The sequence below is a fragment of the Tenrec ecaudatus genome, chromosome 2 (assembly GCF_050624435.1).
Source record: "Tenrec ecaudatus isolate mTenEca1 chromosome 2, mTenEca1.hap1, whole genome shotgun sequence".
In the NCBI taxonomy this organism is placed as follows: domain Eukaryota; kingdom Metazoa; phylum Chordata; class Mammalia; order Afrosoricida; family Tenrecidae; genus Tenrec; species Tenrec ecaudatus.
The window spans coordinates 12,231,713-12,255,540 of record NC_134531.1 but is presented as its reverse complement, the minus strand read 5'-3'; the positions used below and the strand labels follow the sequence as shown (position 1 = coordinate 12,255,540).

General features: G+C 41.0%; 1 protein-coding gene across 1 annotated transcript in view; it reads left to right on the top strand.

Annotated features, from left to right (window-relative positions):
- The window catches only part of DNAH5 (dynein axonemal heavy chain 5), a 378,136-nt gene that overhangs the window by 286,550 nt on the left and 67,758 nt on the right, over positions 1–23,828 (top strand). The window contains exons 57-61 of the mRNA XM_075540865.1: positions 3,864–3,978; positions 4,234–4,410; positions 9,241–9,444; positions 13,493–13,672; positions 20,991–21,128. Coding sequence (XP_075396980.1) covers positions 3,864–3,978; positions 4,234–4,410; positions 9,241–9,444; positions 13,493–13,672; positions 20,991–21,128 — 814 coding nt within the window. The remainder of the gene's footprint in view (positions 1–3,863; positions 3,979–4,233; positions 4,411–9,240; positions 9,445–13,492; positions 13,673–20,990; positions 21,129–23,828) is intronic.

The window sequence follows — 23,828 nt, the reverse complement described above, 5'->3', positions numbered from 1 at the left end:
TGACAAAACAACAAAACTAACAGACGCAAAAATTGTAGATATTATGAAAAATTATATTCCATAAAATTGAAAATCTAGAAGAAATGGATAAATTTCTAGGAACACACTAGATACTTAAATTAACTTAGACTGGTGGAGAAAATCTCAACAGACACCTATAATACAAGAATAAATATTTTGGTCATTAAAACATTCCCAACACCAAAAAGTCCAGAACCAGATGTTTTTACTGGGGAATTCTAAGCAGTTAGAGAAGCGTTAACAAAGAAAGTGCATGGACTATTTCATAACACAGAAGAGGATAAAATATAGGTAAATTCATTTATGAAGTAAGCATGATCCTGATACCTAAGTCAGGAAAAGACACCACCAGAATTGACCATTGTAGAGCAATATGTCTGATGGATATCGGCACCAAAATTCCCAACAGAATTCTTGCCAACAGAACCCAACAAATCATCAAAAACTAAAACAAAATAAAAACAAAACCAAAAGTCACATCCACATCATGGTCAAGTGGGATTCATAGTACATATGTTGATGTTAAATAAATTAAAAATCAATATAATCCACCACATAAATTAAACAAAGGAAAAGTTCCATATGATTATGCCAATAAATGCAGAGCTGATACCAAGGGCTCAAGTAGAAAGCAGGGGTTTTGAGAATGATGATGGCAACACATGTACGGATGTGCTGGACCCAAATGATGTATGTACGGATTGTGAAAAGAGTTGTATGAGCCCCTAAGAAAATGATTAAAAAAACACTATAAACTAGGAATAGAATGGAAATTCCACCATGTAGTAAAGGCCGTATATGCAACACAAATGGCTAGCATCTTATTTAATGGAGAGAAATGTCTTTAAACAGGAACAAGACAGAGTTGTCTTTTGTTGTCTTATTTAATATAGGTCTGGAAGTCTTAGAGCAATAAGATATCAACAATATATTAAAGGCATCCACATTGGCACAAAAGAAACAAAACTTTGTTTGAAGATGATATAGATAGATATGGAAAATCCCAAAGACTCAATTAAAAATTGCTGGAACTAATTGTACATTTTGGCAATTTAGCAGATTATATGATCAATATACAAAAATTGATGGAATTCTTGTAAATTAAAGATCACACTGAAAATGAAGTTGAAAGAATGATGCAATTTTAAAAACCTAAAAGATAAGATAGCTAGGAATAAATCTTACCAGAGAAACAAAACAATTATACAAAGAAATGTATAAAACACTTCTACAAGAAATCAAAAGAGATCCAGAGAAATGGAAGATGGTTTCATGCTCCTGAATAGGAAGACTTAATATATGGAAGTTGTCAATATTACTAATACTACTTTATAAATTCAATGCAATTCTGATCCAAATGCCAGCACAATTCTACAAAGTAATGGAAAACTAATCACCAACTTTATGTGTGTTAGGGTCTCGTCCAGCGAGACCCTCACACGGTGACCCGGAGGGGCAGTGAACCTGGATGGAAGAATGAAACAGAGACATGGGGCAAGACAAGTGCTGATCAAGCCCGTTTATTTTGCCAAAACTCTGGGTATATATTCACAACAGAGAAGGAAGTGGGAGGCACATATTCCAAGTGGGAAGCACACTGTGTAACAACCGCACACTGTACAACAACCAATCAGCCACATGTTCCCAATAAGGTACAAAGGGTGCACAACAGTACTCAAAGACGTCCGTGGTGACATCCGCATGCAAATCAAGGCTTACCGGGTGAACTTATCACGATGTTCCTAATATGGTATATCTGCAGTTCAATGGGTGCTCAGTACTTTGACTAATGGCAACAAGGTCAGTTATCACAACTGCTCATGCTACTGAGCACGTAGTTTGGAATGTGGGGGCGAAGTTGGGCAGGAAACAAAGCCTTGCTGTTAGAAAGCGGCCACGTTTCTGCTACGTGTCTGAGGCCAGGGTCTTAATGGCTATCGGCTCCCAACATATGTGGTAAGGAAAGAAACAAAGAGAAAATAAAATATGATGCCTATCACTCCAGATTACAAGCCTATTATATAGCCAACTAATCAAAACCCTGGGGCATTGCTACAGCGATAGACATAGAGACCACTGGATTATAATTTAGAAACGAGAAATTGAACCAAGCACCTACACAGACCTGATCTTCAATAACGTACTAAAACACATTAAGAGGGGGAACAGAAAACCTTTTCAATAAATGGTGCTAGGAAAATTAGATCTCAAACTACAAAAAAATGAACCAGGACTCATACCTCACACCGTGTACAAAAACAAATACAGTGGATTAAAGCTTTGAGTATAAACCCTAGGACCGTAAGAAGCATCAATGAAAAAAGAGGGGTAAGCTTAAGGGCTTTTATACAGAGCATACACGTACTGCCAAACATAATGAAAAATACTCACGTTATGGAAGACAAACTTGAGGACTGGGACCGTCCAACAATAGGGATTTTATGGACATCAAAAGAGTTCATCAAAAGAATCAATAGAGAATCCATATATTGGGAAAATTATGTTAGTGCTATATCAGATAAGGGACCAATTTCATAAATCTATAGAAAATTATAACACCTTAATAAGAAAAAATACAAATACCCAATCAAATAATGGGCACAAGACATGAATAGACAATTTATTAAAGATGACTTCCAGGTAACCAACAATCATATGAAGAAAACTTTGTGGTCATTAGCCATAAGATAAATACAAATCAAAACAACAATGAGATATCACCTCATGCCGACATGCTTAGCAATATTAAAAAACAAAAAATAATGCTGGAGAGGATGTAGAGAGATGGGAACACTCACACATTACAAATTGTGCAACCACTGTGGAAATCAGTATGAAGCTTCCTTAGTTGCAAATACAAATATATTATGATCCTATAATTTCTTTACACCCTAAAGAAATAACAAACAAAATATGAACAGATAGACGCACACCTATATTTATTGAAGTGATTTCTATAATAGCAAAAAGATGGACACAATCAAAACCTCATCTGTAGAGGAATGAATAAAGAAACAGTATTACATTCACACAACGGGATATCATGCATCCTTAAAGTAACTTGAGGAGGAGTCTGCCAAAGCTTCCAGATATGAACAAAATTATAGAACATTGTGCTCAGCAAATCTAGTCCATCTTATAGAAATACATATTTTATGACAGCATTATCGCAAAGGAAAACAAAAATTGTTTGCACACCCAAGGATAAACCTTTAAAAGCTACAACAAGGCCTGGGTTGAAGTGGGGGAGGAGGAGAGAGAAGGGACAGGAAGGCAAGGTGGGAGGGAGGATGCGAAAGAAAAGAACAAAAAGAAGCTCATACTGTGGGGGAGTATGAATGGGATACTGTCATGGATTTGCTGCGGTGGGCTGTAAAACTACACAGATAGGTTTTCTTTGTGCCTGTATTGCACTCCACAAGCAGAAGGGGAAGAATAAAAAACACATAAAGTTACAAAAAAAAAAACCACCCCAAAAAGACAGACATGTTTTTAAAAGGAAACATACATTATTTATGTTTACCTTTCTATAGTAGGGCTTCAAGCATTTGAAGTGTACAGCTATTTAACTGAACTAAATTGTCTTTCTTGTATGATACAGATTCTAGACTCCACTGGGGTTCCCCATGCCATGAAACCTTCCCTTTCCAAGCATGGTCTGTGAGGAACAGTCAAATGTTTCCAGCCTGGAATCCAACTTGCTTTTCAGACTCTATGGGGTTTTATTTTGCATCATATTCATTCTTCAACTATGGTGTGCACTGATCATATTAGTAGGATTTGGAAAGTGTGACCGGGCACCACTGACGTGAACGTTGCTTGCTGGTATTTTCCTATCCCAGAATGAATACTGGCCTGGAGAAGCTGAAAGAGGCCTCCGAGTCTGTGGCAGCCCTGAGCAAAGAACTGGAAGTGAAAGAAAAGGAGCTTCAAGCGGCCAATCAGAAAGCTGATACAGTAGGTGGACGCTTACATGTCTTCCTTTTTAATCCCTAGGTCTTGAGTGTTGATGAGAGGTTCATAGTTACTCATAGGTAACCACGCAAGTATGTATTTAAAAGAATTTCCACTAGAATTAAGTGCTATTGGTTGTATGTGTGAATAATTGGGTCAATAGAGAGACTAAAAATATCAAGGCAAAAAAATAACATTCTTTCAGCTGGGTCTTTGGTAGCTGTTATGGAGATTAAAAAATATTTCCATATGATTTAGGTCTTAAAAGAGGTGACAATGAAAGCACAGGCTGCCGAAAAAGTCAAGGCTGAGGTTCAGAAGGTGAAGGACAAAGCCCAGGCCATTGTAGATAGCATCTCTAAAGATAAGGCCATTGCTGAAGAGAAGCTGGAAGCAGCAAAACCAGCTTTAGAAGAAGCTGAGGCAGCATTGCAGGTAAGTGGATGTGATATAATGGGGTCAACTTGAGCAACTGGGAGGACAAAAGCGAAAAGATTCCTAATAGCAAAGAAATCTTGACATACCAATTTAGATCAAAGATTTAGCTACGAATTTGCTTAATATAGGTAATATTTTCTTAGTAGAGTCTTCACTGGCTCTCTATAGATTTGGGGTTTGCTACTTAGCATCCCTTTTTCCTTGCTGATACATAATGGGCAGTGTCACATAAATTGGTGATGAGCAGTTCTGGGTTTTCAATTAATCACTGCCATTAATAAGTGTAGTTTTCTTTGGTTTTGACATCTTTGCATTTTATTTTTAAATATTTTGTCTTAAATAAATTAAGTTTTATTGATTTGTATATCACATACTGTACAATTCACTGCTTTGAATATATTACAAAGAGTTGTGTAATCATCACCCAGTCTATTTCAACACACTTCCTTCATTCTTGTACTCACTAGCTCCCCATTTCCTCCCAACCTCCTTCGCTATAACTCTTAGAAACTATTAAAACAGTTACTGCCTCTATAGATTTGCCTATCCTGGATTTCATATAAAGAAAAACATACCCCCACCCCCACCCCATACAACAATAACAACATTAAATAGAGAAACACCTCAATCAAAAGGAGCAGAAAATAATAACAGCTAAAACTAATTTTAAATATGTCAAAAGGGAGAATAAATGATAAGCAGTTAAATCTTCATCTAAGTTCGTCTACATTAATCCATTTTCCAATGCACTCTGATAGTAAAGCTAGCCACATCTGTGGTCAATGGTCAGTGACGACTCTCTGGAGGTTTCGTCCATATGGGGATGCTGCAAATGGATGCTGGACTTTCACTGTCATCCGTAGCCTTCTGCAAATTGTGTGCACATAATTTTACTGTTCCCTCATCTGCTCTTAGATTTTATTATTTACAATCCTTGGATCACATAAGCTGGTATGCTGCTTCTTTGTGGACTTAGATGGCTGCTTGTTTGAAGACAAATCTTTAAGACCCCAGATGCTATTCTTTCTGATAGCCAGGCACCATCTGATTTCTTCACCACACTTTGTTATAGCATTATATTCATTGATCACTTCATAAGGGAAAATATTGAGTAGATCCATGTCATAAAAGTGAATTGTTCTTAGTTTAGCGCTTATGGGAAAATGCAAGTTTGAAATACATTCATACATCTATGGTTTATGTATATCCCCATTACATTTTAGAGACACCATTATTATTTTACTGGGGAATATTATAAATCAGCCCCCTGGGGTTTATGGTAATTCTATTGATAGTATCATTCACTTAACGAATGTTGTAGAATTGAAAATATTGTTGCAAAATGGAAGGTAAGACATATTTTTAGACTAAAATATATGGATCATTGACTTGTACAAATTAAAACCTTAACTGACTGGACTTGGAGAGTCAATGAGAACAATGAAACTTGGAGATAGGTGAAACTTTCAATTATACTCATTTACCAGGAAAAAAATGCCCACTGTACTAAAACATATCATAATAAAGCAGAGAGAGTATGACAAAAACAAAGTAATCTTAAGTTGTCACTTATTGAGCACCCTCAAGCAAAGGATCTGAACCAACATCCACCCAATGACTTTTAAATCCACAACCTTGCGGTCATAATCATCTGCTGTTCTCACACTGGCATAGTTCCGCTTTAGGTCCAAGGGAATATGTCAGTTCCTCTAATCTGTAACAGGGATGGACTACACAGCACCTAACAACAAACAACATGCTGCCTTGCCTGCTGCAAAAATGGGAATTCAATATTTAGCTGAAGTTGTTTAGGGTTCCAGATATGACCCTCTTCCCCCAACTCCTTTTATGTGGCACCCAACACAGCTGAGTCCAGTCCCGTGTGAACATTCTCTCTTAAAAGCTCAAGCAAAATAAGCAGTGCCAGCCTTTTCATCTTACATAACTTTAATTTAACCCAAGTTTCCTCATTGGCTGCTATTACAATTCTCTTCTTCCTTTTATAGCTACTGTCTCAAATAAAGGTATATGTGCCATTTCCATTTCTTTACCCTCTGGCTTTCACAAATGCTCACCTATTGAAACAAAGAAGTTTAAGGCATCTAGTTACCCTTTAAAAGTACCATGTTCAGTGCTCGGGCTTCCCCAGTCCTCCCAATCTTCAGAGAAATGATCGTTAGCTTGGATGAAATTATTGGTTACCTTATTTTTGACTAACATGATGGAGATGCCAAAGGAATGAAAGGTTTGCAAGGGCACGGGAAGGAATGGCTATGCACTCTTTGATTTAGAAGTAGACTGTGGCATATTCTTGTACTTAGTTTTCCCCCTATTGATTACTCCATTGAGGATTTAAGAGGATCGTTATTATCCACCCAGCCAGGTCTCTGTGTGAGTGACATACGCAATTCACTCTAGAAGAACACTTATACTAGCAGGTGGAATGGAACTTTTAAAAGTGGGAATTTAGAACTGGTTCATGCAGGTTCGACCTCAAGCTGAGAATTTGCATTTCTTCCCCAGATGTACTGAAGCAGAATAGACATTTTAACAAGATCCCCAGATAATTCTTAGGTCTTTGTGTGGAATCTATGAGACGCCCATGGGAATCTTATTTAAACCATAGATTCAGTATTTGTTTATCGGGGGTGGAGAGGCAACTTCTCAGCCTGGGGGTGGGCGGTGGGGGAGAACCAGAATGAACCGGTTCCAAATTCTGTTCTTAGTGAGACTACTGTTACTGGGGTTCCACCCTGTAAAGCCTGGTTCCCACAATGAATGCTCTCACTTTTTAATCAGTCAGCCCTGCACGTCCCAGAGCCTGTCAGTTCTCATGATAGTCTGAGTTGCCTAAGAGAGAGACAGAGGCAGATTCTTGACCCACATAAGTAATAAGGAGGAAAGCACTGCAGAAAGGCTGGTTATGTTTCCGGGTTTAGAATCCCTGAGATCTACTGAAATGCCGTTTATGCTTTCCCCTCCGATTACCCCTCCCTTTTCCTGTTCTAAAGTGGTCTGTCTGTAGGATTTTAGAGGGCTGTCATGCCTTGTTTTTTCTATTTCTCTCTCTTCCTCCCCATCTCTCTATTCTTGCTGCCAGATCAAGTGATAAAATTTACCATGTTTTCCAGATACACATGAAAAAAAATTTCTGGTGGTGGGTGGGGGACATGTTAAATATGCATCTTGACCCAATGGTCTTGCATCTAACCAAAAACAAAAAAGGCTTTCTTCACAGACTTTCTGAAGCCACAGACGCTGGGTAAACTGCAATGATTGCTTTACAATAATAGCCTTTAAACCTGGTATTGGTCTATTTACATATATTTATAAGGCAACACACTAAGATAATGGATAGACTTTGGGCCTCTGCTCGTGCATGCCCTCCCTAAATGCAAGAACATTTGTCCTAACAACCTGGAATTCTGTGATGCTCACCCTCGTGACACAGTCGCTGAAGACAACATGGGTGCATAAGCAAATGTGGTGAAGAAAGCAGATGGTGGATGGTGCCTGGCTATAGAATTTGCAGTCTTAAAGGCTTGAAGGTGAACCATTTGCCATCTAGCAGAGAAGCAACAAGCCCACGTGGAAGTAGTACACCAGTCTGTGCGATCATGAGGTGTAACAGGCATCAGAAGACCCAAAGCAAATAAATTAAAGAAAACCAAACCAAAACATATTGTTGAGCACGAGGAGTGGTCAGAGCAGAGACCCCAAACCCATCTGTAGAGAGTGGTCACAAGGAAGGGATGAGTCCACCAGGGAAAAGTAAAGCACAGATGAAACACACAAGATTCCTCTGGTTCCTTGAGGCTTCCTCACCCACCACTCTCATGATACCAGTCCTGCCTTTCAGTGCAGGCTACAGCGCAAGCAGGTACACAGGTGGAGATAAAAGATAAGAGCTCACGACACCTGGAATCCAGGAACAGGGTTGGGAGTAGCGATACCAGGAGGGTAGCGGGGAGGTGGAGAATGGAGGGGAGGGAGAGGGAACCAATCTCAATGATCTACACATAGCCACCCCCCACCAGAGGGGGGGGGTGACAAAAAACAGAAACCACAGGGAAAGGGAGCCAGCAATCAGTGTAATATAGGAAAAGAATAATAATTTATAATTTATCAAGTAGTCATGAAGGTGGGGGGGGAGGGACAAAAGAGGAGCTGATACTAAGGACTCAATAGAAAGTAAATGTTTAGAAAACAATGATGGCAACCTATGTGCAAATATGCTTGATACCACTGATGTATGGATTGTTATAAGAGCTGCAAGAGACCCCAATACAATGGTTTTTTAATAAAAAAGAAAACAGAAAACATCCCCTCAAGTCTTCTTAAGACCAAACGACAGTTAGCTGAACTCGTGCAATAAAAACGTCTACCTTGAGCAATATGCTTTTTAAAGAAGTACCGAATGGGATCAGGTCTATAAGAGTAACTCCACAGATCAGCCAGGAACCCGGGTCAGGGAGAGCGGGCCATGAGTTCACGTGAGGAGGGAGGAACCTCTCAGGAAAAAGGTGAGGAGGTTGCTTAGCTCAAAAACTACCAAGGAGGCCACTGAATTGTGCATGTAGAAACGGTTGCACGACCCCAAGCCAAACTCCCTGCCATGAAGCCGATTTGGTGTCTGTCTTGCTGTGTCCATTTTCAACACCAATAACAAAATAGGTATATTACAAAAACACCCCAGAAAACCCAAACACAGTCTGCTGGCGTCTGTGGAAAGGTCAGCACTAGGTTTGCTTGTCTGCAATATTTTGACCGCAAAAGGATGACGCACTTCTGCTCCCCCACCCCCACCCCCACCCCCCACCTCCGCAGACCATCAAGCCCTCTGACATCGCCACCGTCAGAACGCTGGGCCGGCCCCCGCACCTCATCATGCGGATCATGGACTGTGTGCTGCTGCTCTTCCAAAGGAAAGTCAACGCGGTGAAAACGGACTTGGAGAAAAGCTGCACAATTCCTTCCTGGCAGGAATCTCTGAAACTGATGACGGCCGGGAACTTTCTCCAGAACTTACAGGTTGGTAGTTCAGCCATGCTGGCCTAGGGTGGTGGTGGTGGTGGGGGACTTCGCGCCCCTGGAGCGGCACGTTGCCGCAGAGGGGGGAATTCTACAAGCCTATAAAGTAAGATGCAATCCGGTAGGTGGAAAGCGTTGGGTTTGTATGTACATTGGGGTGTACTTTTGCTATAATTTATTTAATGGCAAGTTTATGTGATTTATTATTATTTTTAATGCCTGGGTATAACAACCTGCTTCCAGAATTCCTGAAACTTTAATGATTCTACTTCATGGGCCCATAGGAGCCAGCGCCAGAGTAAAACACTGTAAAACATTTCCATTTTCTTGTTCATTGCACTGTTGATGGATATTTAGGTTATTACTAGTGTTTGGCCATTACAAATATAGTTAATAAACATAGAGTGCTGCAGGCCTTTTTATGGGCATATACACGGATTTCTATTTGTCTCACGTACCTAGACCTGGAATTGCTGAGCCACAGCCTATGCGTTTAATCAGATAAGCAGATTGTAGATACTACCAAAGAATTTTCAAAAATGGTTTTATCAGGTCCTGCACATCTTTGCCACTTTCCAATTTTAATGACTATCTGATGAATTTACATACTGTCCTGTTGTTATTTTAATTTGTATTTCTTTGATGACTAAAGATAACCAAATTTTTTTCAGAGGTATATGAACTTTTGGGGAATTTTCTTTGCTTTATGTCTATTCCGATCTGTTGCCAATTAAAAAAATAAGATTCTTACAACATTTATCCATTTCTTTAATGTATTATTGTTGTTGTGTGCCTTCAAAGTCTCCTCTGATTCATAAAAAAAAAACAACAACCTCAAACTCCATACCATTGAGTCAGTTGCCGCTCCCAGCAACCCCGTATGGAGGAGAAGGGAACGGGACTCTAGTTCTGCATCAGCCACAGACTGTGTTAAGTTTGAGCCCATTGTAGCAACTGCCGAATCAGCCCTCCTCTTCCAGGATCTTCCTCTTTTTCTTTACTGGCCTTCTACTTTACCAAGGTCAATGTCTTTGATCGGGAACTCGACTCTACTGATAGTATGCCCAAAGTACGTGAGGTGGTCTCCCCCTCCCCTTTTCTAAGGATAGTTCTGGATGTATTTCCTCCTAGATTTGTTTATTCTTCGGAAATTCATGATACTTCCACTATTCGTCACTAGAACCATAACTCAAACAAATCAATTATTTTCTAGTCTCCCTTATTTATTGTACGGCTATCACAGGTGCACGAGAGCAAGTTTCAGTGTCTTCTGACCTCCATTTTGGTCTCTTCTTCCTTTCTTGCTTTTAAAGACCTTCTGTGTTTCTATGTATGGTGTTCTTGACAGCATCCAATCTCTTGTCCGGTCTTTGGTCATTAGTGTTGGAACTATCAAGACTGTTCTAGAGATGGTCTTGAAATTCAGGTGGAATATACATACACAAGGTGGCACTTTCGCTCTCACGGACCTGTTTCAATCTTTTTTTCTTAGTGTCAGTCTGAACTGGCATGAGAGCCACTGGTGGTCTGTCCCAGATTCAGCTCCTGATTTTAATTTGGCTGATGGTATTGAGCATTGCCATCGTCTCCTCCCACTGAGTGAGTTGATCTGATTACTGTTAATTTCATCTGGTGAAGTCTCTATATACAGTAGCCATTTAGGATGTTGAAAAACAAGATAATCATAATGAAGTTAGTACTCTTACAGAATTCTATCATGCAATCTCCAACTTTGTTTATTTTCCAACTACTGTTCCTTCCACTTTGTTCCCAACTTTTGTGTTCCAATCACCAATGGTTATGAATGCATATTGATTAAATAGTTGATCCATTTTAGGCTGAAGAAGTGGGTAGAATTATTCGATTCCAAATTTTAGAACTGTCCAATGTTTTGTTACTTATATATTTATCACACACACCAGGGGGTAGTGGAAGTGGACACTAGGGGTATTGAAAGCCAGCCTGCTGTGAGTTGAGAACTGGATATAATAAATAGCCCATGGAAAAATTTCATTACCTTTTCATTCCATTTTTCCACAAAGTTTTTGAATCTGCTTCATAGAATGTGAGCTGTAGAGGGGGAACTGATTAGGGATACTCAACCAACATCGATTTCGGTAACTAGAGATTCAGCCCTAAATGTCATTCCAGCATCGGTCAAGTAACTGCTATGATTAATGGATATTCAGGACATAACTCATGAAACTACCAGAGCATTCAGAGGTGACCGAGACAAGTATGTGGCACAATAAGGTTGTCATGAATTGGAATGGACTTGTCGGACGCCACCAACAAGGATACAAATGTCATCATGGGTGTCTAACACACAATTTGACTGGAGGTTTTGATGAACTCTAATGACATTGGTAGTGGAGCAAGAATTACAAGGTGTCTATAGAAAAGTATAAAACTGGAATTGGGCTTCAAATAGGATCTTGGCATCTGTCTTGATGACCCGGGACCATACTGCTCTTGTAACTTCCCTCATGATTTGTCTTTACGTTGCCACCACCCTTCAGATCCTCCCAAACAGTCCTTCATGTTGTTCTGTCTCTATCCTTCAGTCCTTATAAAAGAAATGTGTTAAAAGGGTCGGGATGAAAATGTGTTCCTGCTGCGACCTGTGTTCCATGAAGGCTTGTTTTACTGAATTATTTAGGTGGTAAATTTATTTTGCAAGTATTTAATCATCCTCTTTTAAATGATAAAACACCACTTTCAAAAGCTTCAGTTTCATTGTTTAGTCTTTTCTTTAGATGCAGAAAAGCATGATTAATCCACTCTGTGACTACTTTCAAATGTTATACCCTAGGAAACAATAATTCATACTCTTGATCGTTCTATGATTAAAAATTAATTCACCACCCTCTAGGTCTCTAATGTCAAAGTTATTATCTTCACATTTCAGGTGCATTTAACAGCCCCTCTGATTGAATTTATTTAACATTTTGTTGCCCCTAGGTGTTAAATGTGTTGCTATTGATGTTGTTAGGTGCTGGCCAGTGGGTTCTGACTGTTAGTGACCTTATGCACATCAGGACGAAACACTGCCAAGTCCTGAATTCATCTCACAATTGTTATGTTTGAGACCATTTTTGCAGCCCGTGTGTCATTCCATATCTTTGAAGGTATTCCTCCTTTTCACTGACCCTCCACTTTCCCAAGCATGATTTCCTTTACTAGGGACTATTGCCTCTTGATAATATACCAAAGTAAGTGAGACTAAATCTTGCCATCCTTGTCCCTAAGAGCATTCTGGTTGTACTTCTTTGAAGACAGATTTGTCTTTTTTTTTGGCATTGCAAGGCACTTCCAGTGTTCTTCGTCAACACCATAATTCAAATGCATTAGTTCATCTCTGGTCTTCATAAGTCATTGTCCAGCTTTCACATGCATATGACACAATTGAAAAATGCCATGACTTGTTAAGTATATATGTCCTAAAACTGTGTCGTTATTATATAAAGAGCCTCGATACTGCTCTTGGATCAGGGTGAGGTTACTAATGTAAAGTCTGGTGGTTCCAACCCATCTTCTGTTGCATGGAACAACAGGAGGCTGTCTGTTGCCATAAATATTCGTAGTCGCTCAGAAACCCTTGGTGAGCAATTTATGAGCTGTAACTGGGTCCTTGGCAGTGGGTAGGTAGACTGAAGGTACCCGTGTCTGCTTTTCATTGCTGATTTTATAGGTTTTGTTAACCATCTACTTAAAATTCATGACACCAATTTTGCAGTGCTTAGGAAATACTAATGACCATGGTAGTGTTCACCACATAACAATTTACTGTGTCCTTGAATCCCAGACAACATTTTACACCTGACATCACTTGTCTACAGAAGGTAACGTGTACCATTACAGATTGCTTCGCTATCGCTTCATACTGTTCGCACCCCAGGACTTTTGCATAATACAATGAAATGTTGGCAAGACAGGATGTCATTCCTCCAACTCCGCTGTTCCACAGTTTTGAACCACGTGCCAAATGTGAGTATAACGATTTCACGGAAAGCAGTATTTTGACTTAGTGTATGGCTTTCTTTCATAGCAATTCCCCAAAGACACGATCAATGAAGAAGTGATAGAACTCCTGACCCCGTACTTTGAAATGGCGGACTACAACATCGAGATGGCGAAGCGCGTGTGTGGGAATGTGGCCGGGCTTTGTTCCTGGACACAAGCCATGGCTTCCTTCTTTTCTATCAACAAAGAGGTGTTGCCTCTGAAGGTAAATATCCCAGGCAGAGCTGCATGGGATGCTTCCGTATAAGGTCTCTAGGTCAACCGGCCTTATCTTCTCGCTACAACCCAGGAGGCGGCAACTTCTGTGTCCTTGTCCTCAAGTCCCAGGGACAGCATGGCACAGAAAGGCCAATCAGCGTGTGCTTCATTCTTCTCGGTTCTCCTTTCCAATCAGAATTGTCCAAGGCCTTAAGACTAGACTCCCTATAAGGATACAAAGTCCCATTATGCTCTGCTGGATAGTTTCCTTCCAAATATCAATATCGAATAAAAACCACAGGAAACTATAGCAAAAGATATTTCTATAACATTCAAGATCTCCTGCTAAGGTAATGTATAAGCAAGGCAGAAGTTAAGATACAATAAGTTGGTGACACCTGGCCTTATTTGGAAGATATGAGAGGATACCACTTCTCTGCTTTCTTATTCTTCAGAAGAGAAACCAAACATCACTTATTTGTTCTGTACTATGACTTTGAGACTACGCTTTGCTTCACTTTAAGCTTCATTGTGTATGACACCTTTCCATTAAAAGATACTCAGAGTTCAGTAAATAAAGAGGCAAGTACTTCATTTTTTTTGTAAATAGAATACTGATACCTCATTAACACATCTGGTGTCATTGTTTTGCTTTGTCTAGAAGCCTGATCTCTTTTTAATGCCAACCAAAATTAACTTTCATTACTCTCATTACTATTTCTCAAGGGTTTATCTAACTTTGATTTCATGCATCAAAAGATCTTAATTATACAAATGAGCATATGCAGGTCTAACACGATTAATGAGTTAAAATTAAGACCATAATCGTGAGGGGAGGAAATATTAAAGAACTAGAGGATGGCTATGTGCTTCAGCAGTGCTATATTGCACCCTGGAGATATCATCCCTTCCATGAGGGTCTGTCCAATGATCTTTCAGGTGAGTTTTGGGTCTCCACTTTGTCTATGCTCCTTCACATCAATTTCCTTGTTTTTGAACTTCTGATACCTATTCCTGTTGACACCTCATGATCGCACAGGCTGGAGTGCTTCCTCTATGTGCGCTTTGTTGTTTCCCTGCTAGATGGATGCTTGTTTAATTTCAAGCCTTTAAGTCCTCAGATGCTTTATCTTGTAATAGCCAGGCACCATAGGCTTTCTTCACCACATTTGCTTATGCACCCATTTTGACGTCATCAATCGGGTCAGGAAGGTGAGTATCATATATTGACATATTATTAGAACAAACCATTCTTGTATTGAGGTAAGATTTAAGACAGGCCCAAATTCTATATGCTTCCTTGTGTGTATACACACACACACACACACACACACACAGACAAATACACCTATTTTTATACACTTATATGGTTACTTATATACATATCTATATTTATTCCTATAAATATAAATTTTAGTATTTTATTATTTCCTCTTTTTCTTTTCTCCTGCCTTGATCTAATTAAATTATGGATTATTATAATATCTGTAAGAGTTCCCAGTAAAATTATTTAAAAAAAGAAAATTACTAAAAAAAACAAAAAAAAAAACCCAAAACACACTTAACTAAGGGTTACCATGGGTGAAAGAACGAGAAGGAGTTGCTGCTTAGGTAGCACTGGGTTTATGTTAATGGTGGTGGAATAATTTGGAAAAGGATATCAATAGTTGTACAACACAGAGTCCAATCAATCGTACTGAATTATACATGGAGAAGTTGTATAAATAGAATAAAATAAAGGACAAGTCATTTAACATTAGTAAACCAGCACAGTAAGTGGAAAATAAGTTCAACAAAAACAATAAGGTATCAACAGTGATACCTTAAGAGTACTATTCCCTGAGCTCAATCAGCAACGAAGCTAAAATGTGAAGAGTTAAAATCCTTCAAAACTGGATTCCTCATCATCATCCATATCCCAATGCAGAGCTTCAGCTGGTGTGAGGTCATCATAGACGCTGTCCTCACTGAGATTGCCGTCATCACCATCACTGCTGTCATTTTCATACAAAGTGCAGTCTTCACTGCCATCCATACCATTACTAATACTACATTTCTGGAAGGCACATCACACCACGTCTTCTGGAATGTCTTCCCATGCATCTCGAACCCACTTTGCTATTAACTCTATGTCAGGCTTCTTGAGATTTCCTCCTTTTGTTAGTCTGGCTTGACCAGATGACATCCATTCATGCCACATCCTTCACACACTGTCTTTAAAAGGCTTATTCAAAGATACATCCAGAGGCTGCGGTACAGATGTAAGTCCACCGGGAATAACGGCTAAAGTAACTTTACTAGATTTTGCCAATTTTTTTATGTCATCCGATAGATGGGCTCTGAACATATCCCATACAAGTAACGATGGCTTTTTCTTTAAGGCTGCTCCTGGTCGTCGGTTCCAAATTTCTTCCAGCCATTTTTTGCTCCGTCTTCATCCATCCAGCCTTTAACATGTGCACACACAGTAATTCTTGGTGGGAAATTGATCTTTTTAGGCAAGGTCTTTCTTTTAAAAATAATGACAGGACGCAGCTTAGTTCCATTAGCCAAACATGATAGAACAACTGAAAAGTGATTATTTTTTCATTTCCTATGGTTTTGAGAAAAATGTTTTTTTTTTCTCCTAAACTTGCCACAGTTCTGTTGCTTGGAAGAGCAAAAGTCATGGCAGTTTCATCCATATTCCCAATATCTGCCAGCTCATAATTATAAATCCTTATTTGTTTTATAATAAATGACTGGAATGACATAATTTTTTCTTCAGGGTCTTGTGGCAATTTCTGGGAAATCTTTGTTCTTTGTGTCAAACATAGTAGGCCAAACCTATTCATGAAGTGGGTACACCATCCTGCTGACGTAGCAAATTTTTCAATGCCTGGTGCTTTATATTTGTCAATCTTAGCCATTTGTAGATCATGTATGCGGATTCCCATGCGTGTTACGCAGTAACCATTTTGACAACACTCCATAACCCATTTATGCAATTCACTCTCTAGAGCCTCATAAAAAGATGTTAAACCACGATGATCTTTTGGAATCTGTTCCAAGTCAGCCTTCATTTTCCACCACTCCCTCACTTCCTTTTCGTCAACACAGAATTCCCTACTTGCAATATATTGTTATTGCTCTCTTCTGCTCTTGACACAATCTTCTTTTGAAGCCAGCCACATATGACCGGCGTTTTTGTTTTTGTTCAAGAGTATCCATTTCTAATAGGATAAAAAAAAACAAGACTTTGAAAAAGAACTTTCATGGTAATGGCCCCTACGATGTGTTAGCCGGAAGGTGGAGTCCGTGCAGGTGGGGGAGTGCAGGATGTGAATTAACACAGAGACCAGAGGGGAGAGACTGAGCACAGCCACAGACACATCCTTACCAGTTCAGCTGCTGGCGTTAAGTGAATCACTACGGGTGCTTCTGCGAATTGGAGCCGTCCACATCATAGGATGACTCTGATTGGTTAGATGTCAGTAAACAAACATTCAAAGCCCTGCAGTGTCAGCAGGGCTTTGAATGAACAGTGGAGTAATGGCAATCACCTGTGAGATAAGGGGTGCTCATCCCTTTACCTCGGGGGGGGGGGACTCGGCGAGATGGTACACCTTGCTGGAGTACCACTGACCCGTATATAAGCCGAACCCCAGTTTTTCAGCACATTTTTTGTGCCGAAAAACTTGGCTTATACATGAGTATATACGGTAGATTCTATGAATCCTCATTTTATTGGAATTTACCTGGTATAAAACCCAATACATATCAGCCCGTGTTGTTGTTGTAAGGTGCCATTGCGTTGGCTCCCACCGTAAGGACTCTGCACAATAGAACGGAACAGTCCTGAGTCACCTTCACAATTGTGGCTGTGCCTGAGCCCGTCGTGGCGGCCACTGCGTCCATCCGGCTCCTTGAGGGCCTTCCTCCTTTTTCTGTCCCTCTGTTCACTGTCAACGCAGCAGTCTAGTTCACATCAACATAATATTTAAAGTAACGGTGTCCTACGTGTGAACAGGATAATAACAATCATCATAACATCAAGATTGCTATGGGAAAGTACCACAAACTGGGTGGCTCATCTTGCCGGGCTGCTTACCACAAGTGCAGTAGTTTGAAACCACCAGCCACTCTGAGGGAGGAAGAGAGGCTTTCTACTCCCCTAAACATTTACAATCTCTGAAACCCGCAGGGACAGTTCTACTCTTTCCTATAGGCTCACTGTGAGTCAGAAGCAACTTGATGGGAGGTGAGCTTTTGTTGTTATTATTTTTTTGAGTGAGAAAGAGAGGTGGCCTAAAACAACAAGAATGTATTCTCTCATTGCTTTGGAAACTAAAGGATTGACTGAGTCATGCCGTGATGAGTGTTTTTAGAAAAGAATTCTTCCTTGTTTCTTCTTAGCTTCTGGTGGTGCCCACACTCCTTGGTGTTACTTGCTTTTTGGATAATCCAGTCTCCACCTCTAAGCATGGCTTTCTTCCCAAGGTCTCTGTCTCTGAGGGGCTTTTCCTCTGCTCACAAGAACATGAGTCATAATGGCTCTAAGACCCAGGCTAAGTGAGCCAGGTGTTAAATTTTGGGTCTGTTATAAAGCTCCGGCTGCTACCCAGAATGTCTGAGGATGGAGCCCACCAGCCACTCCAGGAGAGAGAGATACGAGAGTCTGATTTCACAGAGACCAGAGGCTTGGGAACCCCATGGGGGCGGTTCTACTCTGTCCGCAATTGTGAGCAGGAGGCAGGACTGGGTGGTGTTTTGCGCTGTTGTATGCTAAGGGATAACCTTAAGTCTGAATCTACTCAATGGCAGGGGGATTGTTTGTTGGTATAGTTTGGGTCACCTATTTTGAGAGCTTTTACTTTAATTTTTAATTCTTTGTTTTAAGTCTATAAAATACTACAACAAACATATTCAGAACCCTGTGACTGTGATACTTTAGTAAGTGGTTAGATACAGTGGCCTTGGGTTTCTTCCATGTTTAAGCCATGGCCACAGCTTCAGCTCAGACCAGTGTCTGGGGAAGAAACACAGGGTTCCACGAACCCATGTCTGTTTTAACGATACTTTTTAAGCCATGGTTTTGCCTGCCATTGGCTAGAATCAGTGATAGGGCTTTTACTTTTTCTTGAAAGATTGGTTCTGCTGAACTGTAATCACCTGAGATTTTGAAAGAGGAAAAGTTTCTCTTGAAAATAAGTGATTTAAGAATAAGCTTTTGTTTTCAAACACCTCAGAGAGAATACGGCTCCTCGTAGTGCATCTACCCGCTTGAGCCCATTTTAGCCTTGTGTGGACTGAAAGGGGGTAAAATGAGATCTTCCTGTATTTTTAATAATATGTTTTATTTTGTTGTTGTTGAAAATATACACACAGAACACACACCAGCTTGATAAAGTCAACGTGTACTATTCAGGGGTATCGATATCTTTGATATCAATAAAAATCACTGAGTTGTACAGCCATCCTCGTCCTCCTTTTCCAAATCATCCCTGTGTCATTGACATAAGCATTCTGCTCCCCAAGCTCCCTGTCGAACCTTTTGAGTTGCTGCTGTCAATTTGATCGCCCACCGATAGTTGTTTAAATGAACACAGGGCTTAAGCAGGCTCCTGGTGGCGTAGTGTTTATGTATTGGGCTGCTGACCACAAGGTCATCAGTTGAAAACTGCCAGCTCTTCTTCAGGAGAAAGATGAGGCTTTCTGTTTTCCTAAAGAGTTACGGTCTTGGAACCCCACAGGATGGTTCTAGCTTGTCCTTTAGAATCACTCTGAGTGGGAGTCAACCGGATGGCAGTGAGCTTTATTTTATTGTTATTATTTTTAAGAGTTACTCTACTAGTTTGTCAGAAGACTTTAGAGGACATTTTTGGCTTAAGGTTTAAAGATTTTCTCAGGGAAATAGTCTCAGAGCTTCCTCCAACCCCAAGGGCTCCAGAAAGTCTAGATCTCATGAGAACTTGGTTCTACATGATTTCATGTGTGTGTGTACGTGAAGGTGTGTGTGTGTGTGTGTGTGTGTGTGTGTGTGTGTGTATGTACGTGAAAGGATTTAACCCCCTGCCATCCTGGGATATTTTCTACACCTGTCTTTCTCTAAAATTCTTTGCATTATGTGGTTTGATTTCATTTTGGTAGCATCCTTAAAAGAAACAACAAAGCTCTAGGCATCAGTTATTTTCTGGATGGTGGAAACTATATGAAAATGATAGGAAAACCATGAACCACTTACACCACTGCCACAAACAAAACCTAGTGAATGCATTCACAGTTAGTGAATAATTCTGTACGTTATCCTTTACTTTATTCAGCAGTGACAAGTCCTACTTGTTTGATCTAAATATTAATAACTATTAGAAATAGTTAGACATAGTCCAATAGTTTGTTCTAAATATTCCTTTTTCCTTCTGTGTGACTTTTAATAGAGCAATGTTTAAACAATTGTATGGGGAAAATGATCTTGGGGCCAAAGCTGCCTCCATCTTCCTAAGATCTTCTTCCTTTATTTCTGTCTCTCTGTCTGCCCTTTTTGCTTCTTTTAAGGACACCACTCTGATGGTGTAGTGGTTATGCAGTGGGCTGCTAACCACTAGGTCAGCAGTTTGAAACCACCGGCAGCTGCTCATGTGGGGTCACTGTGAGCCCACTTGATGGCGGTGAATTTTGAGTTTTTATAAGGACAGCAATAAAGCAATTTAGGTTTCATCCTACTCCAGTATCACTCATTTTAACTAATTCCATCTACTACAACCCTGTGATCAACCTGGGTCCCATTCTGAAAGTTTTGTGTGGCTTAAGAAACAAGGAAAGTAGTTACACTAATGGTTGTTACCCAAGCAACTTCATCATGTCTTTTGGACCCAGCATCTGGATAAAAGCAATTCCCAGGCAAGGACATGCGGGTCGGCAAAGTCAAGGGTCCGTGGAAGCAAAGGAGGCCCTCAAAGAGATGGACAGAGACAATAGTGGCATGGTGATGTCAACAGCCATAAAGATGTCATAGAACTCGGCAACATTTTGTTCTGAGAGCCGCTGGATGGCACCTAGCCATTACAACTCTATAACGTCATCGACTTTGCCTTTCTGCCCAGAAAATCCAAAATATTTACTATCTAGGGCTTTTCAGAAAAAAAAAAATTACAACCTCAGTCGTAATGAAGTATAATTCATGTCACCTCCTCTGTGAGGCTTGGTGCTGACTGTCTGTGCTTTGAGAAGATGATCGGAGGCGGTAAAGACAATGTAGCAGGAGGGGGCACTGGACAGTTTTGACCCTGCATCCAGTGGTGGGGAGGTTTGCTGCTCACCTGTCATCTTTTGTGTGCCCCGGGCAGGCCAACTTGGTGGTGCAGGAGAATCGCCATGTGTTGGCCATGCAGGACCTGCAGAAGGCCCAGGCTGAGCTGGACGACAAGCAAGCAGAGCTCGATGTGGTGCAGGCCGAGTATGAGCAGGCCATGACGGAGAAGCAGGTAACGGTCCTGTGGTGGGTGGGTGGGTGGGCGGGGGCTGACGTGGCCACAGGAAGCTAGACATTCCCTTTCTACTTCTCTCTCCGAGGATGAAGTGTCCGATGAGTGGTGATGCATTTCATTGATGTATGATACGTGCATGACATATGACCCCTCAGTTCACCCTGTTCACGTGTCTGGATAGTCAGCCAATACCCCCAGAGATAATGCTCAAAAGTCATCTAGAATGTTCCCAGTGCCCTCATTCATGGTGACAAGGAGATCATCTTGTGTAGATTTTTTCTGGTTGTGATTGCAAATCATGTCTTTTCACTGTATCTCCTGTAACCTTATATAGTAGGGAGAGTGTTCATGTTAGAGGATGTGTCCAATATGGCTCAAGAAGGGCTTCTGGGTATCGGGCTGGTCAGGGGCACAGTCCAGGCTCAATCTTGGCCTTGTGAGGTCAGTTCCAGCATCCTTTGCTGCATCGGTGTGACGGGTCCACATGGCTGTATTCATGGGATGTCACAAAGTCTGCGACCAAAACCTTTCAACCTGTGTATGGTTTGATGCTTTGGTACCTTTCAGGACCGCTTCACTGGAGAATACAATTCTTTCATTTACACAGACTAGCTCCACCGAGGAATCCATCCTTAAAATCGAGACTCAGAGACCTAATGTAACTCATGTTTCAGGGCTTCTCAATTGCATTGGCCTTGTGAGGACTGGGGTTGCTGGGCGTTCTAGAATGTTCTAAAGGGAAGAGAAGTCAAGTTGTGATCAATAAGTATTTGTTTGTAAGCATTTAGGTAAAATTCTTACTACAGAGATCTCAGCTGAAGGGGGGTCTGAGTTAATCACCAAGATTTTAAAAACATTTGATTTTTTGGCATATAATTCACATATCATACAATTTAATAGTTGTTCCATCAGATGAAGAAGAATTGTGCAATCATAACCACAATCAACTTCAGAATATCTTGTGCTCTCTTCTACTCATTTTTGTTAGCTCCCCAATTCCTCCCAACCTCCTCTACTCTACCCCTGGGAAGTTTGAAATCCAGTTACTGTCTCTATGGATTTACCTATTCTGGATTTCAGATGCATGAAATTGTACAAAACAAAAATCAACAAACAACACACCTAAAAACCATCAGCAATAGAAAAGCAGAACATAGGAAAACCTCAGTGTAAAAGAACCTAGCAAATATAAAAAAATTGCACTTTCAAATGGGCGAACAGGGAAGATCAAATGAGAAGGTATTTTTAACCTATCTGCCATCATTAGCTTTATAATGATCTCTGTCTGATAGCACGGCTCTTCAGACCCCTGGACTGTGGGCAGAGGAGTCGCCATGAGGTTGGATTCTGCAGTGATTTCCTCACCCCCCTCCAAATTCCCAATCCATCTTCACGTTCATGCTTTATACGTCCATGTGGGACCACTCTCTAAAGCATGCGCTCCGCACAATTTGCCTCTGAGAGATCTCGTACTCGGTCCATAAGGAGCTGGATTCACTCTCTTCTTTCCTGGGGGATTTCGGAGGCTTCGGCCCTTCTCCCTGTCCGTCTGAGTTGTGATGCCTGCCTGCTACTCTCTTCCCAGGGAGCTGTCCCCATGAGGGAGTTTAGATAATGATTCACTTTCACTCGATGTAGAATACTGGTGTTTTCTTTTAAAGATAAATCTCCTGAGAGCAACCCTGACCTCTTTTTGAGGTACCGAGGAAGGAGTGCACGGCACTTGTGGGGGGTTTTATCCACGGCACTCATGATAAAGAGAAAGCCGTGCAGTGTGGAAGGGTCCATGGTCGAGGAAGGAGAGCTGTCATTTCTGCCAGTTTGAGCACTCAGGTGTATCTGGCAGCGCCAGGTGAATACAGCTGGAGTATTGTACCGCCTTGTTCAGTCAGGTTGGATTTTCAATATCGAAACATTTATATATTCAGCCAGCTCAGTTTATTTCTTCTCTTTGGAGCATGTACCCTTTATTAGGTACTCTTAGAAGAGCTACTATTGTCGACATGTCTCTAACTTGAAAAACAAAACCAAATTTGAATTTTAAGAAATATCTTTCATGAAAAATACAAATGTCTGGGTTTGTGAACTTGAGCTCCAGGCTTCCAGATCACGTAGGTCAACATTCCCTCTTGTTGTCTTCCTGCTCCCGGCCCCCACAGAGCTCTATGAGAACATGGGGGCGCATGGGTCACTGGGAGGCAGGGAAGGGCCTTTATCATGGTCACCACTTATAACCACATGGTCCCATGAGGCAGTGTGTGCCCCACTAAGGGCTCAGATCCTTGGCCTGGGGCTCAGGCATCCAAGGCCTGCGGGAGAGCCCTCAGGTTTCTAGTGTCACCGTGCTGGCAGGCCTCCTGGAACCTGTGGATTGTGCAATTCTCCCTAACTAGACTGAAGCGAATCTGTTTTTGTCGTATGCTCTTGGAGTTCACGTCTGTGTCTTCTTCCATATCACAGTCTACCACAGGGCCCTGCGGCCTTTGCTTCATGCTCCTGAGTTGATTCTGACTCCCAGCGAACCTCCAAGACAGCACAGCCCTTCTGGCGGGGCTCCCATGCAGCCGTTTGTACAGGAAGGACACCCTGCCTCATCTCCCTGGAGCTGCTGGTCGGTGTGAACCCTGCTCTTTGAGTTAGCAGCCCGCACCACCAGCTGACCTAGATTTCCAGAAAACAAAAGCCAGAGAGGGAGGT